General features: G+C 35.0%; 1 protein-coding gene across 4 annotated transcripts in view; it reads right to left on the minus strand.

The window, feature by feature from the left end:
• The window catches only part of HBS1L (HBS1 like translational GTPase), an 87027-nt gene that overhangs the window by 18377 nt on the left and 50437 nt on the right, over positions 1–18213 (minus strand). For all 4 annotated transcript variants that reach the window (XM_072824371.1, XM_072824396.1, XM_072824380.1 and 1 more), the window contains 7 exons: positions 14842–15101; positions 14211–14376; positions 11446–11563; positions 6446–6592; positions 1840–1914; positions 1129–1246; positions 438–506 (listed from right to left, as the gene is read on the minus strand). In XM_072824371.1, coding sequence (XP_072680472.1) covers positions 438–506; positions 1129–1246; positions 1840–1914; positions 6446–6592; positions 11446–11563; positions 14211–14376; positions 14842–15101 — 953 coding nt within the window. The remainder of the gene's footprint in view (positions 1–437; positions 507–1128; positions 1247–1839; positions 1915–6445; positions 6593–11445; positions 11564–14210; positions 14377–14841; positions 15102–18213) is intronic.

Raw genomic sequence — 18213 nt, forward strand, 5'->3', positions numbered from 1 at the left:
AATAAAAAGAAGAGCAAAACATTGGCTAGCCAGAGTGGCAACAAAGACTCTATGTGGTTAAGAAATTGTAACAATCCATTTGGCTGAAGGATACAAAAACCAAAGAGATCTAAAGAGAGGGAAAAAAAACAAAACAAAACAAAAAAAACAAAAAAAAAAAAACAGGAGGCTAGCTAGGAAGAGAAAGGAAAAAGTGTGTTCTATACCTGGAGGATGAGTATGAGCAGGGGAAATGAAGTAAACGGAAGTAAACTGAAGATTTTTCTGGGCAGGGGAGTTAAGTAACTAAAACTATGCATTTCAAGATTACTTTGGCAACGATCCTTACATTGGCATGGGAAGGGAGAATATGAAGACAGTATAATAATTTTATCTGAGAAAAGAGAAAATGAAAAGCAGGGGCCAGACTGAAGAAGCACTATAGAAGTAGCACTTACCTTTGAAAACATCAGATACACATAATCTAAAAGGCTTATCAATAGATCTCTGAGGAGGCTTGAAGGAATCTGGAAAAATGGCAAAAAAACAAGGTTTAATGTAAAAGTAATTTTTGACTAAGGTCCAATCATCCCATTATAGTCCCATGTCTCCTAGAAAATAATTTTCTTTTTTAATTACAAATAGTAAATTGACTCTCTTTCATATAACTCTGTCGTTTATAAAATGTTTCCATATACATAATCTCATTTAATGTCAACAATAGTCTATGGGTTAGGCAGGATACACATGCACCTCATTAACTAAAAGAAAATTGAGTATTAGTTTAAATATTGCAGGTGAAAAAAAAAATACTGCAGGTGAGGGACACCTGGGTGGCTCAGTGGTTGAGCTTCTTCTGCTCAGGTTGTGATCCCTGGGTCCTGGGATCGAGTCCCACATGGGGTTCCCCAGGGGAGCCTGCTTTTCCCTTTGCCTATATCTCTGCCTCTCTCTCTGCCTTTCATGAATATATAAATAAAATATTACAAAATAATAATAAATATTGCAGGCGATTTCAAAACTACTATACTAGCTTTTCTGACTATAAACTCTATGCTTTTTCATACACATCACCTGTCTCCCATCAAGAACTTTAAATAACAACATCAAGCTTATAATGCATTAAAATCAGTATGGCAGTGTACTTACCAATTTGTTCTAATAAACATAGTCCTTTATACCATTTTGTGAGTTCACCTGATTGAGATCTTGTGATTAGATTTTCACCACTGAGACCACTTGTAGGGATAAAAGCCACATCACTTTCCTATTAAAAAAGATTGAATATACGAAACTTAATATAACATTGCTTTCAAAAAGTTAAAAGGCTATTACCATGCTGCACCAAGTTTGCAAAAGCAACTATGTACTTTTAAAAAAGTAGTAGAAATCATAGAACTACAGCCTTGAAGTTATCTAATCCAACAGTTTTCAACTAATTTGATTTTGTGGAAAACTTACAAATTTGTTCCAAAACACTCAAGCATTTTTACCTGGTAACATACACATATTTCATTCACATTTTGCTAGAGAAATTCCTCTCTACTAGTTTCTACTGTAGTGGACGTATAGTATCCATTCCTCTGTGACCTTGCTAAACCTATCCACCTAATTTAATAGCTGGAGAAAAGTCTTTTATTTATGTTAAATTCAAGCCAATTTATAAAATGTGCAATTTTCCTTGTTGAAGTAAGGAAAAGAACGTAAGATATACATGATACCAGGCAGAAATAAAAACAAGGACACCAAACTATCTGTATTAGTATTTTCTCCTATATCAGTAAGATGAGACTTAAAGTAACTAAATAAAGTAACTAAATTTAAAATCAAAGTAACTAAATAAATTTAAAATTATCTTACCTTAAAACCTGCTTGCTTAAGAAAGTGCCCAAGTTTTCCAGTAATCTCTTGAAACCTTTCTTGTTGCCAATTAACCTGATAAAGATTCAATTTTTAAAACTATGCTTCAGACCATGCTACATATAAAATACAAATTTCTGCAATAAAACATTAAAAAATGAAGACTATAAAATATATTAAATATGAAATCTATTAAAATTCAAATTTGGAATATCAGATCTTACTATTAATATGATCTAAAAATAACTTTTCCTACAACAGAAAGCCTAGAAACAAACTCCAATACACATAGAACTTTTTGTATATGCTATAAGTCACTTCAAATTTAAGGAGACAGAGTGAATAAAATTATTAAATTGTGCTCAGACCAACTACTGAAGTAAAATAAAAATATTGATACACCCCTGCCAATCCAAATAGACTAAAAATGTATATGTGATATGAACTCTGCATGCTGTAGTATTTAGGGGTAAGTATAACAACATATAACTTACTTGGAAATTCTTGTCAAAATAAAATGGATTAATAGGATGGACATGGGGCAGACAGACTAAGACGCGAATAAGTATGTCGGAGAATCTTAAGTAGTGGGTATAATACAGTATTTATTGTAAAATTCTTTCTACTATTCTTTTTTCTATTCCTTTTATTTGAAATTTTTCATACTAAAATATTAGGGAAAAATAAAAGGTATGTGTAATAATGATACTGTAAAAGAAGTATATCGAAAAAAATGTAGGTAAGTATCTGATCCCAGGATAAGAAAATACCTAAGGATAAAGAATCAAAAGGAAATACTTTTAAATTTGAATATATGTCAAAAACACACAAAATGAAAAGTAAAATAACAAATTGGGAAAAAGATCTAAGACAAGATAAAGGATTAATATCTTCAATAATTATACTTAAAAATTGGTAAGTTTCAAACACGAGTAGATTATGTAAATCATTCCAAAATTACACAAACTACCAAAACTGGAACAGGAAGAAATAGAAAACCTGAACAGCCAATAACCAGGGAGGAAATTGAAGCAGTCATCAAAAACCTCCCAAGACACAAAAGTCCAAGGCCAGATGGCTTCCCAGGAGAATTCTATCAAACGTTTAAAGAAGAAACCATACCTATTCTACTAAAGCTGTTTGGAAAGACAGAAAGAGATGGAGTACTTCCAAATTCGTTCTATGAGGCCAGCATCACCTTAATTCCAAAACCAGACAAAGACCCCACCAAAAAGGAGAATTACAGACCAATATCCCTGATGAACATGGATGCAAAAATTCTCAACAAGATACTAGCCAATAGGATCCAACAATACATTAAGAAAATTATTCACCATGACCAAGTAGGATTTATCCCCGGGACACAAGGCTGGTTCAACACTCGTAAAACAATCAATGTGATTCATCATATCAGCAAGAGAAAAAACAAGAACCATATGATCCTCTCCTTAGATGCAGAGAAAGCATTTGACAAAATACAGCATCCATTCCTGATCAAAACTCTTCAGAGTGTAGGGAGAGAGGGAACATTCCTCAACATCTTAAAAGCCATCTACGAAAAGCCCACAGCAAATATCATTCTCAATGGGGAAGCACTGGGAGCCTTTCCCCTAAGATCAGGAACAAGACAGGGATGTCCACTCTCACCACTGCTATTCAACATAGTACTGGAAGTCCTAGCCTCAGCAATCAGACAACAAAAAGACATTAAAGGCATTCAAATTGGCAAAGAAGAAGTCAAACTCTCCCTCTTCGCCGATGACATGATACTCTACATAGAAAACCCAAAAGCCTCCACCCCAAGATTGCTAGAACTCATACAGCAATTTGGCAGTGTGGCAGGATACAAAATTAATGCCCAGAAATCAGTGGCATTTCTATACAATGAGACTGAAGAAAGAGAAATTAAGGAGTCAATCCCATTTACAATTGCACCCAAAAGCATAAGAATATGCTAACCTAGGAATAAACCTAACCAAAGAGGTAAAGGATCTATACCCTAAAAACTATAGAACACTTCTGAAAGAAACTGAGGAAGACACAAAGAGATGGAAAAATATTCCATGCTCATGGATTGGCAGAATTAATATTGTGAAAATGTCAATATTACCCAGGGCAATTTACACGTTTAATGCAATCCCTATCAAAATACCATGGACTTTCTTCAGAGAGTTAGGACAAATTATTTTAAGATTTGTGTGGAATCAGAAAAGACCCCGAATAGCCAGGGGAATTTTAAAAAAGAAAACCATATCTGGGGGCATCACAATGCCAGATTTCAGGTTGTACTACAAAGCTGTGGTCATCAAGACAGTGTGGTACTGGCACAAAAACAGACACATAGATCAATGGAACAGAATAGAGAACCCAGAAGTGGACCCTGAACTTTATGGTCAACTAATATTCGATAAAGGAGGAAAGACTATCCATTGGAAGAAAGACAGTCTCTTCAATAAATGGTGCTGGGAAAACTGGACATCCACATGCAGAAGAATGAAACTAGACCACTCTCTTTCACCATACACAAAGATAAACTCAAAATGGATGAAAGATCTAAATGTGAGACAAGATTCCATCAAAATCCTAGAGGAGAACACAGGCAACACCCTTTTTGAACTCGGCCACAGTAACTTCTTGCAAGATACATCCACGAAGGCAAAAGAAACAAAAGCAAAAATGAACAGTTGGGACTTCATCAAGATAAGAAGCTTTTGCACAGCAAAGGATACAGTCAACAAAACTAAAAGACAACCTACAGAATGGGAGAAGATATTTGCAAATGACGTGTCAGATAAAAGGCTAGTTTCCAAGATCTATAAAGAACTTATTAAACTCAACAGCAAAGAAAGAAACAATCCAATCATGAAATGGGCAAAAGACATGAAGAGAAATCTCACAGAGAAAGACATAGACATGGCCAACATGCACATGAGAAAATGCTCTGCATCACTTGCCATCAGGGAAATACAAATCAAAACCACAATGAGATACCACCTCACACCAGTGAGAATGGGGAACATTAACAAGGCAGGAAACCACAAATGTTGGAGAGGATGCGGAGAAAAGGGAACACTCCTACACTGTTGGTGGGAATGTGAACTGGTGCAGCCACTCTGGAAAACTGTGTGGAGGTTCCTCAAAGAGTTAAAAATAGACCTGCCCTACGACCCAGCAATTGCACTGCTGGGGATTTACCCCAAAGATACAGATGTAATGAAACGCCGGGACACCTGCACCCCGATGTTTCTAGCAGCAACATCCACAATAGCCAAACTGTGGAAGGAGCCTCGGTGTCCATCGAAAGATGAATGGATAAAGAAGATGTGGTTTATGTATACAATGGAATATTACTCAGCCATTAGAAATGACAAATACCCACCATTTGCTTCAACGTGGATGGAACTGGAGGGTATTATGCTGAGTGAAGTAAGTCAGTCGGAGAAGGACAAACATTATATGTTCTCATTCATTTGGGGAATATAAATAATAGTGAAAGGGAATATAAAGGAAGGGAGAAGAAATGTGTGGGAAATATCAGAAAGGGAGACAGAACATAAAAACTGCTAACTCTGGGAAACGAACTAGGGGTGGTGGAGGGGGAGGAGGGCGGGAGGTGGGGGTGAATGGGTGACGGGCACTGGGGTGGGCACTTGACGGGATGAGCACTGGGTGTTATTCTGTATGTTGGTAAATTGAACACCAATAAAAAATAAATTTATTAAAAAAATTAAAAACATAAATGGTTAATAAATATACAAAGTATATTGAAATATTAAGATTCATTGAAAAGTAGGTTAAAAAAAAGAAACATGTTTTGAATATCAAATTGGAAAATAACCATTTAAGAACAGCAGTGTTAAGTGGGAAAGTGCATATACCATATATGCTGAGAGTAAATAACTAGAACTTTTCTTGAAGGAATTTTGATCATATATATAGCAAGTCTAAAAATGCATATGCCCTTGGACCCAGAAATTTCCACAGAATAAACTATGTCCAAATACACACACACACACACACACACACACACCTAGAAATATTCAGAAGTAGGGGATTACTTGAATAAGTTACATATATCTTTAAAACGGACTAGAATAAAGCTATAAAAACAATCTGTTCATACAAAAGTTAATTACTTGGAAATATGCACAAGAACATTACCAATTTTTTTAAAAAGGAGCTAACAGAACAGATAGATCATACATAACACAATGTTATGAAGAACAATATTTTCATCTATAAAAATAAACCAGGTGGACGCACAAAACAAAAAGTTAAAAGATTTCGTTGGGGGTTAGGGGAATTGGATATATTTCCAACCTATATTGGTTATTTCAAGTTTCTTTATACTAAAATAAATTGAGTATTATTTTACAACTAAAAGCAATTTTAAGATTTTAAAATTAATGTTGAAAGTCAGAATACATTTTTGCTTAAAATTTACTTGTATCTCATTTATTTAATTGAGGGTCATGAATTATCTCTTTTAAATATGACCACTAGACTAATAAGATATACACTAGTCATGTCTGAGGTCATTGATAAAGCAGAATAGCATCTTAACTAACATATGAAATGAAATGAATGCTCATTTGCCTTCAAATACCTGATCCATCTTATTGACCGCAACTGCAAGCTGTGTTACTCCAAGAGAACGAACCAAGAGGCCGTGTTCTCGAGTCTGTCCCCCAGTCTCAAATCCAGCTTCAAACTCTCCCCTGCTGGCGTCTACAACTAAAATGGCTACATCCGCCTGAGAAAGAAGAAATAATCAAAACTAGAAATAATATCACAGCATTTTAATTTGAATTCAAAGGCTAGATTCGTGGATTAATTGTGGTCAATTATTTTTATACAGATTTTATTTTATTTATTTACTCATGAGAGACACACAGAGAGAGGCAGAGACACAGGCAATGGGAGAAGTAGGCTCCAGGCAGGGAGCCCAAAGTGAGACTCAATCCCAGGACAGGGATCGCGCCCTGAGCTGAAAGGCAGATGCTCAACTGCTGAGCCACCAAGGCATCCCAGTTGTGGTCAGATTTTAAAGGCAGACTCTAACCTGACACTGAACCCCAAGACAAATCAAAAGGCTTACACAGATGGATAAAAAAATACTAGCATGTGGCCAAAAATAATGACATAAAGAATTTTTTTAAATTCCCATATTTGATTTTATAACAATTAAAATATCTAGGCAAAGGAGGAAAAACATAAACACAGTTAAAACATAAGTAAACAGGGAGAGACATTTGGAAAAGTTATCAACTTATTATGAACTTTACAGGTGAAAACAGGGAAGAAAGACACAGCTCTGTAGAAAAATAGTTAAAGGGTACAAGCAAACAATTTGCTAAAGAAATAGAAATGGCCAAGAAACATGAAAAAAATTCAAATTCATTAGAAATCCAAAAAGAAGGACATTAAAAATACATGAACATATTCCTTACTTCTCCCACTCCTAGAAGTTACATAAGCAAAACTTAAAAGAATGATTTACTACAGGTAAGAGTGCAGTGAGATGGGCATTCTTATGCACCACCTGTTTAAGGAAGCTTTCTGGAGGGCAGTTTCAACAGTGGGTTTCAGGAGCCTTAAAATTATACATATTTTGCTTCCTATTACTTCCACTTCCTGAAATTTATCCTAGAAAATGATAAGTCAACAAAAATGTTTATCAGAGTACTATTTATAATGATGAAAAACTTTGAATAAATGAGTTATCCAAAATAAAAAAAAGGACATTCATTCACCCTCTACTGCAGAGAAATAGAACCTTGACTTAACGAATTTTGGTAACCTTTCTGGAGCATTTTGAGAATCAGGTGAAAGACATTTTACCTCTCACACTCCATTTAAACACAAAAAAAGAAGGAAAAAAACTAACCTTAGCTCTAGTGCCTTTTCCTATTTAAGCTTATTGACACTAGTTTTACGGGTTCCCACTATTCTTTGGTGTTGACGCTTTTTTTTTTTTAAAGATTTTATTTATTTATTTATTAAGAGAACAGAGAGAGAGAGAGCACGAGCAGGGGAGAAGCAGACTCCCCACTGAGCAGGAAGCCAGATGAGGAGCTTGATCCCGGCACCCCCAGATCATGACCTGAGCCAAAGGTGAACATTAGCCAACTGAGCCACCCAGGTGCTCATGTTGATACTACTTTGTGTGACTTCACTTGCATTATGTGGATGCAGTCTTTGAAAATCTGCAGAGAACTGTTAGTGCAATCATAGGTTTCCCTCTACTTTCATTCTCAAGTATTTCTGGTGATACATTGTCAGGACGTTCTTTAAAGGAGCATTCTTTTTCCCTTCTGTGGTTTTTGCCCTGCAGGCCTGCCTGTTCTAATAGAAATGTGGTTTTCTCTAATCCAGGTTATAATGACTAACTCTAACAGTGCCCTCCTGTGCCACCTCAGACCAGTACTGGACAATTGCTTTCTTACGTTCCATCCACGTGAAGCGCTCTAGCCTTTTGGTTTGAACAGAGTCCATAATAGCTTTCCTCTTTGTGGTTTCCTCAATGACATTTTATGTTCATGCTATCCAATTTTTAAAGAATTTCACATACGCTGCCATATAATCTTCACCATTATGAGAAATAAAATGGTCATAAAGTAAGTATTTATCAGATACTTTGCTCTGAACAGAACTTTATAATTTAAATTAGAAGCATCATCCACATACTTTGGTGGGGGCAATTTACACTCTGAACAGAACTTTATAATTTAAATTAGAAGCATCATCCACATACTTTGGTGGGGGCAATTTACACTATGATTTCTGTTCTTTTTCCATGTATCCTTACCCAAATATTCCTGCCTTTCTTCTCCTCTTAAGTTCAGCATTCAGTCCCATTCCTTCATGACTTAAAACGTTGAACCCTAATTTCTTCAATGAGATCTAGTTCTTTGAACAAGAATTCTTGGTTAAGAGCACAAGTTGGAGCAATCCATTTGAAAGCTGACTCTCTCATGTACTAACAGGTCTCACACTTCAGACAAATTGTTTAATCTTGCTGGGTATCATTAACTTGTACCGAAGTGCTGAATCGTTAAATTGTACACCTGAAACTAATATTACACTGCATGTTAATTAACTGGAATTTAAATAAATACTTAAAAAAAGAAGTGCATTTGGTTGTGAGGAGTAACAGGTGTTTTATGGAAATGTGGAATGATAATATTGTACACCTGAATATAATATTACATCATATGTTACTAACTGGAATTGAAATGAAAACTTAAAAAAAGAAAAAAACATTTACTCACTTCACAGAAACAGTAAAGAGTAAGTGTAGTTTATAGAAAAAAGCACCCAGGCCTGACCTTCCAAATCCTAGACTCGATAACTGTAAATCTCCTTCCATTCAGGTTTTGCTAATAACTATCAAATTGTATTTATTTCTTTAGGTTAAAATTTGAAATTCATTGGATTGGCATTAAGATATCTAAGGCAGTAAGTACTCTTCCTAATTCTCTTTCTCATTACCATCTCCAAAAAATTTCAGGGCAATTTCTCTATTCTTTCATGCAGCAGCTTGTCTTTGGGAGCTCAAATGCCTACATATTACCAAGGAAGACTTTTCAGCACTACCAGATATCTTTCCCTATGTATACTGTGTATACTCTTCTTGTAGTACATTTGTGTTAGCCTTTCCTTTTTACATGTTTTATATGATTTCCTTGAGAAGCAGCATACCCTGCACTCTTCTTTGTAACCCTAACAGCCTACCCCAGTACTTTGTACACTAAGCTCTCTAATATTTTGAGCCTATTTTCTTCATTTGTCATATAACAGAATGCAATTAGATAATTACTGAAATCTTTTCCTATCCTAATTCCATTAGGAGTTTAGAATAAACGATCTTTATGATTATTCTGGATTCTGAGATTCTAGGATTCAAAAACATTCAAAAAAATGAATTCTAGAATTTCATTGTAACTGCTTATTTCGATGTTTGCCTCTCCCATTAAACTATCAAAATGTGCTTCTTAGTTATCATATCCCTACAATGCCTACCATAGCGCTCGGCACACAGCAGGCCAAGTAAATTTATACACCACAGAAACAAAGAGAAAAATATATTGTGTTCTTTGGTAAATTCAATGAGAAGTACACTAACTTAAAATAGGAATGGGGCACCTGAATGGCTCAGTAGACAGAACATGCAATTCTTGGTCTCAGGGTTGTAGGTTCAAGACCCACTGTAGATGTAGAGATTACTTAAAATCTTTTTTAAAAAAGTAAAATAAAATAGGGATAATATGCACCTTCATCATAAGGATTAAACTAAATGCATACAAAACACCTAACAGAGTGTCTAGCCCATATGTGGCACTCAACCAAGAGTGATTATTATTTTTCAATCTTCATTAATTGTTCAGTCCATGGACCTTAAATTAATATTCTGATATATAATAAATTATTTATCAACTTCCTAAAATAGAATATTTTGTAATTTATCTTTAATATAGTCTAATTTATTTGTATATCCTTTTTAGGTTGACAAATGTTTATATTAACATTCCTTTTATTTTTTTTTTATTTATTTTTTTTAATTTTTATTTATTTATGATAGTCACACAGAGAGAGAGGCAGAGACATAGGCAGAGGGAGAAGCAGGCTCCATGCACCAGGAGCCCGATGTGGGATTCGATCCCGGGTCTCCAGGATCACGCCCTGGGCCAAAGGCAGGCGCTAAACCGCTGCGCCACCCAGGGATCCCTAACATTCCTTTTAAATAGATGTTAAGAACTCAGAAAACAGTCAATTGCTTAAGTCACATTTTTTTTTTAAGTTTTTTTTTTTTTTTTTTTTTTTTTTTATTCATGAGAGATCCAGAGAGAAAGAGGCAGAGACACAGGCAGAGGGAGAAGCAGGCTCCATGCAGGGAGCCTGATGTGGGGACTCGATCCCGGGTCTCCAGAATCATGCCCTGGGCCGAAGGCAAGCGCTAAACCGCTAAGCCACCCCAGCTGCCCAAGTCACACTTTTTGCCAATAATTGACACAGGCAAACTTTTGAACTCTTTATATTTTCCAATAATCTTTTATTCATCATCTTTTATTTTTAAAAAATCCATGTCCTCTAGGTGCAGTGCTATTTTCTTTCATTGCTTTAATTATTTTAAAGTTATTATCTTTGATTTCAGTATCCTTAAGAATCATGTAATTCTATAAATTGCAAGTTTTTTAATCCTATAAAGAAAGTAAACCCCAAGGGCAAAACTCCCAAGCTTCACTACTTCTGCATAAATCAGCACTTTTAAAAGATATAGGCCTTGGATGTAAATACAGTAAAAAGGCAGATACTGAAATATTCACTCCAACTTATTAATAAGAAATATAAAGCTATACTTCATCATGAACTTTACCATTATTTTTATTATAAGAAATTCATAGCTTTTATAAATTTGCATCTATATAATAATTAGAATAGGTTTTATATAGTAACAATGAGATCATAAAAATACAATCTTTTTTTTCAAAAGTTAAATTTTTTAATTTCAAAATACTTTAAAAGTTACAATCCCAGAATTATAAGCTCAGAATTAGGAAATTGTATGTACAATCAGTGTACTATAATTCAGGAAATATCTGGTACCTGGGCTGCTCCTGTAATCATATTTGGAATGAAATCCTTATGGCCTGGAGCATCCATTAATGTAATAACTTTGGTTGTGGTCTCAAACTTTGTCATACCAACATCCATTGTTACTCCCCTTAAAGAAAACATAAAATGGTTAGAAAATACTATAGAAATAATCAGTGCCATGGATTAAGTCATTTAATAATATAGGCTAATTGACAGTGAATTCTTAAGAAACAATGGGAATTTTATTACACAGTCTACTGTTTTGACTAATTAAGCTATCACTTGGGAGCTAGAATTTCTGCAATTAACAGAATTACATGTGTATGCCTTTAAAATAAGATTTTGGACACAGCAAGAGCTTAACAAAAATGCTGGATGTTTCCCATTTCCTTTTCTGGGGGTAAGAGGCTATGTAGACTACGAACAAAAAAATATATGGAGACACCTCTGGAAGAGAAAACAGAAAATACTGCCCATGAGAGAAGGTAAAGTGGATGGAGGCAGTTTTCCTCATCTTCATATGCAGATACTTCACTAATGATAAAAATAAACTTCTAAACTTTCATTTGTAAGGTAGGTCAGAATGTTCCACATTTAGAAAAAAGGAAATATCAAAGGAGATACCAAAACTTTTAAAAGTCGAGAGAACTAAACAACAGTTTGTTTTACATCCCGTTTCGTCCTTCTTGAAGACCAACACAGTGCCTCTTCTTAGCCAAAAAAAATGTAGGTTTGGATTATAAGAAAGCCCAGGGAGGGTCTACAAAGGTACTGAGTCTTTCTAGACATCAGGAAAAGGAAATTGGGTGGGCAATAAACTGGGTAATCATTCATCCTGGCTTGCCCCAAACAGTCCAGAGTAATGAATGGGCACTCCATTCTACTACCAACTGTTCTGATAATACCCTAGCAGAGCAATGAAATAACACATGGGTCTCCTTGCTCAAGTCATTCTAACTTAATCTGAAACCATGGGCCATTTGACCTGGTGAAAATGATGTTTAATTCTAATAATCCTCAAATAATTGTCTAGAATACTGATGAACCAAGACTCATTCTGAGCTTCTCCATAGACTGCTTTGACCAAAACACACTCTTTGGAGCCAGGTCTGGTCTGCATTTGTAACCCTAGGGATATAAATATCCCTCATTATACTAATTTCTGTTCAACATATGAGCAGAACAATTTATAAATGTTTAATATGGTAGGATATAACACACTGTATTTTTGAAATACTACTGAAATACTATTACTACTGGTGAGTTAAAATTCTTATTATGTAACTAGAAGCATCTGCTATCTACAGAACCATAAAATATTCTAAAATTGCATCATTCTGAGCAATAGAAAACTACTAGCAGCAAAAATATAACAGCCAACCAGTAGATATAGTATCAAAAAGAATAAAAACCCCACTAAAATTATTGACTATTCCAGAAATTAAATAATTAGCTCACCTGCCAGTTCAACTCACATATTAATTCAAACAAGTCATCCTAACTTAAATTATACCATTCTCAATCTCTTTACCTATTTAACAGATGACACAAATGTAACTAAGGAGCCATGTATTTTAATAATCCGTTTGGTAAGCTGATAGGTGGAAATTATTTGTTCTTCTAACATTGACATCATACAAAAATTCCACTGTTTTCCAATATTCATTTTCCAAAAATTTGCCACCAACTAATTTTCCTTACTGGGTTGGAAAACAAGCATGTGATGCTATAAAGAATAAATAAGACACCTACAAAAAGAAAAAAAAACCCACCCTGATATACAATTCTGTTTATCACAAGAGCTGAGGAATATTGTGACCCCCTTTATTGAGATTACCTTATATATTTTAATGTAGACTATTCAAGACTCCAAGAAAGTAAATATACACCTTTTTTAAAGTATGAAAATCCAAATATATTCTCTAATCATACTCAGAAGGAAGATAAGAAACACAGAATACTTCCTTTGTTGATTTAGGACTTTCAGAGGACTTTCAGAGGACTTAATTATTATTTTGACACAGTTGATACACCTGCCAATTCACTTATTTAGGTGCCTTCTTTCTTTCCTGACAAAGGTGCCATTGGCTCTCTGATCCCTGACAATTCTAACATGATACATATGATCACTCTAAAAAGACTTCAAAAGAAATACTTTGGCCAGAGGTCCATGAGTAGCTGTTCTCTCCTGCAGAGTTAGCATTGGGCACAGTAATAGATACAGGGGTAACAGACTAAATCTCCATGGTAGGAGGTAGGTTTAATTACTTGTTTGTTGACTCTATCTTATAAAAACATCCTACAGAAAGTATAAAAAATGAATTAAGTGTGATAATTTAAATTTACTGGTCATTTTAATTCCAGACAGAAAAGAGTTTACTGCAAAAAGTTACCTTCCCTTAAAGTTATCTTCTATAAAATTTAGTCTCATTCGTAATTTTAATTCAATATCAAGTCAATTTGACATATTTCGGGAAGGGACAACTGAAACTTCTCCCACAGAATAATTAACAAAGGGTTCTTACTGCCTTTTACTGTGTGCGTGTTTTAATTTTTTTTTGATAAAATTCAACTATTCTCATAGAATTTGGAATAGTAAATGTATACAGATTCAATGGAAACTATAATAAAAATATTTCCCCAATAATTGAAAGCTTTCCTCTAAAAGAAGTTTCTAAAATATTTCATGGCATGTTTCATTCAACACATATTACATACTTATTTAAAAGATTATATATCATTGCAAACTGAAAATTTTGAAATATAATGACTACCTTTCCCTTTCTTCGCCAGTCTCATCCAAGACCCATGCATATGCAAACGAAGCTTTGCCAGCCTTTTTAGACTCTTGTTCATACTTATGCATAGTTCTTTTGTTTACATTACCCAGAAGATAAAGCATATGGCCCATCAGAGTACTTTTCCCAGCATCAACATGACCTAAGGAAAATTGATTCAGGATTAATACTAGGTACATTTTCCAGACGTTGTTCACATCGAGGCATTGCATGCATATGTAATCCAATAATTCGTGTCAGTGTTTCGAGTAATAAATACCAATTTTTATCAAAAGATAGTTAAAGTAAATGGAGAAAAAAAAAAAGAGTATCTCTTTAGAGAGGGGGGGAGTTTCCTTGACTTTTGGAAATTAAAACTGTCAGTAAGATATGGCGTTTTCAAAATATTCACAAAATGAAAATGCCACAAGTCTAATAACTCCTTGATAACTTGGCATCATTCCCCACAAAGTGACTAGAAAGCATCATGATGCAATGCCTCCTTGCTTGTGTCCATTTACACCAACACAGAAACTCAAAGAGTGGGAACGAGTGTCCACGCTGCCACTAGGAGGTTGCTAGGCTAAAGCAGAGGTGAGTGACCATCCAGAGGACTAAAGGGCATTACCGATGACCACCAAGTTGAGGAGCTGCTTCCCTCCTTGCCGCTTCTCCAGTTCCGCTTTGACATCTATTTGCTGCCTCAGCTTGCCAGATTTCTTCACCGGTACTGATGGTGAATTCTGCTCTTCTGATGTTTGAATGGTGTGGGATGGGAGAACTGATTTAGAAACAGTGTCAAGAACATCAGAAGAAGCAATGCTGGTTTCTTCACTAAGATGTTCTTTTTGAAGTGTGTGGAAACTATGACCATTTTCTTCAGTTACTCTATAGAAAGCAGAGATAGGAAAAAAGTGTTTAAACCAACTCAACTGACATCCTCTTGTTAATGTCAGAAGGGCAGAGAAATTGTCTCTTCTAATTCCTTACACTTGCAGACCAAAAATGATCTCTACTAAGTGGCTAGCCTATTAAGGTGGAAATTTTAAGTAGCTAGACACAAACCACACAAATACAGACTTAGAAGATCCCAGGAGAAAAACAGTCTACCAAATGCTGAGATAAGAAGAAAATATCCCATAAAATAACTGAATTCAAGGCCATAGCCTTAGCCATATGATCCTATCAAAACATGGCATAAAGAAGAGATTTTGTAAAACTTGGCACTAAAAGGGATCCCTGGGTGGCTCAGCGGTTTAGCGCCGCCTTCAGCCCAGGGCACGATCCTGGAGTCCCGGGACTGAGTCCCACGTCAGGCTCCCAGCATGGAGCCTGCTTCTCCCTCCTCCTGTGTCTCTGCCTCTCTCTCTCTCTCTCTGTCTATCATAAATAAATAAATAAATCTTTAAAAAACAAAACAAAACAAAACTTGGCACTAAAAGTGTTCCCAGAGGTAAAGTAGTATTTAAAAAAAAAAAAAAATTATCCCAAACTCATTCTTCCAACAGGACAGAGACTTTAATCTTTTTTGCTCAAACACTATCCTTAAGGGAGATAGATATCTTATCTGTCTACATTTTCTCAATACTTTCAGCAAAGAAGTTTTTAATTCATTAACTAAACAAATACTTGATTTTCTAAAAATTACAACTTATACTAGACATTGATGTTGAGAAGAAAAGAAGATGCAGATGAGAAATTTATCTACTAATCCCAAAAGCTTATAATGTAGTGAGGGACTCAATACATAAAGTAGAAACAAGACCATCTAGCATAACTTATTCTCTCTGACCTTAGTTCATTAAGCTCTTTGACCATTACCTACAGAAACTGTATCAGTGCTATCCTATGGATGGCTAGCAGTAATGTGATCTAATCAATCAGACTACAATATACCTTACATTCCTTTCAGTGACACAGATAAACAGAATTTGGACAAATAACGGTTAAATTACAAGTTATTAAGAATGAAACCAATTCTATCCAACTCCATTTGAGACTGGCAAAGAATTACATACAAAAAGCAGTTTATATGAGAACAGTACATTATTTTCCTCTTGTCTACTATAACAAAAAGCAGACTCCTTTTTCCCTTCTCGGGGCATTTTTATGTCTCAACTCAGACCCTTCATCCTAGGCCTCAGGAAAGGGTCACATTAGTTATATTTGCAACTTCATTAAAAACCTCATATCTACTCTCCCCTTTTCTCTTGCTTTTGCAAATCTCTACTAACAATTTTGGCATTCATTCGTTAACACCACTTAGATTAGCTTCATCTAGAACCACAGGGAACAAACTTAAGTGTGTGAAGGTTCCAGTTCTTTTGAAGGATTCTAAAGGCTAAATTAAGTGAAATCTTAGACTGTAATTTGCAAATATTTGAATGACCACAGCTAGTTCTAAAACCAAAACATGACAAATCTGCATTTAGGCAAGTCAAAACAAACAAACAAATCTCTACAAATTCTCATAAAAGTGTTCAACCAAAATAACTAGGGCTCTGGTTCTGATCAGACCTGGGAGAAATCACAATTTCTGGTTTCAAATCTGTTTTTAGTTATAGAAGCTTTTCTTCAAAGGAAAGCATTTAACTCCAGTATGGAGAAGAGATACAAGCAGGACAACTATGGTTGGGACGCCTGGGTGGCTCAGCAGTTGATTCAGCTCAGGGCGTGACCTTGGGTCTGGGGATCCAGTCCCACATCAGGCTCCCTGTGAAGAGCCTGCTTCTCTCTCTGCCTGTGTCTCTCCCTCTCTCTCTAATGAGTAAATAAATAAGTCTTTAAAAAAAAAAAAAAGGGAAAGAACAACTATGGTTGACAGAGTGGATAGAGACCTGAAGCTCAGCCGGCCCAGCATTGGAAGGGCTTGGGTCTGACTTGATTATTTCTTTTGCAATTCAGTAACACGAAAGGGTTGCCTTTCTCTTGGTTTCATGAAAACATTCAAGTAATTTCTAGGTAAAATATAAATTAGTTCACTAAACTGTATAGTGTTAGAAGGAAATAACTAAAGTAATTAGAAAAGCATCATATGTAAGTCTGTGCTTAGTAAAAACTTATACATATTATAAAATAAAATTCAGTATTTTAAGGTTTTGAAAAATGTCTAAGATGAGGCCTAGAAAGGCTGTAATTACTGACTGACATGAAAAAAAGACTAGGGGCATTTGGGTGGCTCAGTGGTTGAGCATCTGCCTTTGGCTCCCCGGGTCCTGGGATCGAATCCCACTTCAAGCTCCCTATAGGTAGTCTGCTTCTCCTTCTGTCTATGTCTCTGCCTCTCTTGGTCTCTCATTAATAAATAAATTAAATCAAGGAAGAAAAGAAAGAAAAGAAAAGAAAGAGAAAGAAAGAAGAAAGAAAGAAAGAAAAGAAAGAAAGAAAGAAAGAAAGAAAGAAAGAAAGAAAGAAAGAAAGAAAGAAAGAAAGAAAGAAAAGAAAAGAAAAGAAAAGAAAAGAAAAGAAAAGAAAAGAAAAAGACTAAGTTGGTTGAATGTTTTTTTCAGGTGCTGATATAATTTTGTAGACTTATCTATTATTATAAAATAACTACTCTAGTTTTTTTCCTAAATCATCTTTCCAAAAGTGGAAATATTTCTACATGAATCTAGAGGCTTAATTTTTCTTGTTGAGTTACTTAAATGAGACGGGGAAGCTAATTATTTAGATTTAAGAGTATCTGTTCTCTATGCAAGGTTCTAATCATTTATACTTAAATAAGCTTTTTCTAGAGAAGCATTTATTATCTTTAAATATTAGTGCAGAAAAACCTTGCTGTTTTAATTTCTTCTTAGTAGTGCATTACCCTTTTTTAAGGAGCTGCCACTGGGAATCACACTATGTAGGTATTTACAATGCTGAAATCTTGACTCAGAAGTGTTTCATTATGTTTCTCTGTGCTTTTCCAAGATAAAATCAGAATAACAGCTTAAGTATTATCCTAGTATACATAACCTTCCTAAAAAAACCCTATATAAGTATTTGACACAAATATAGC

The sequence above is a fragment of the Canis lupus genome, chromosome 1, assembly GCF_048164855.1.
Source record: "Canis lupus baileyi chromosome 1, mCanLup2.hap1, whole genome shotgun sequence".
Classification (NCBI taxonomy): domain Eukaryota; kingdom Metazoa; phylum Chordata; class Mammalia; order Carnivora; family Canidae; genus Canis; species Canis lupus.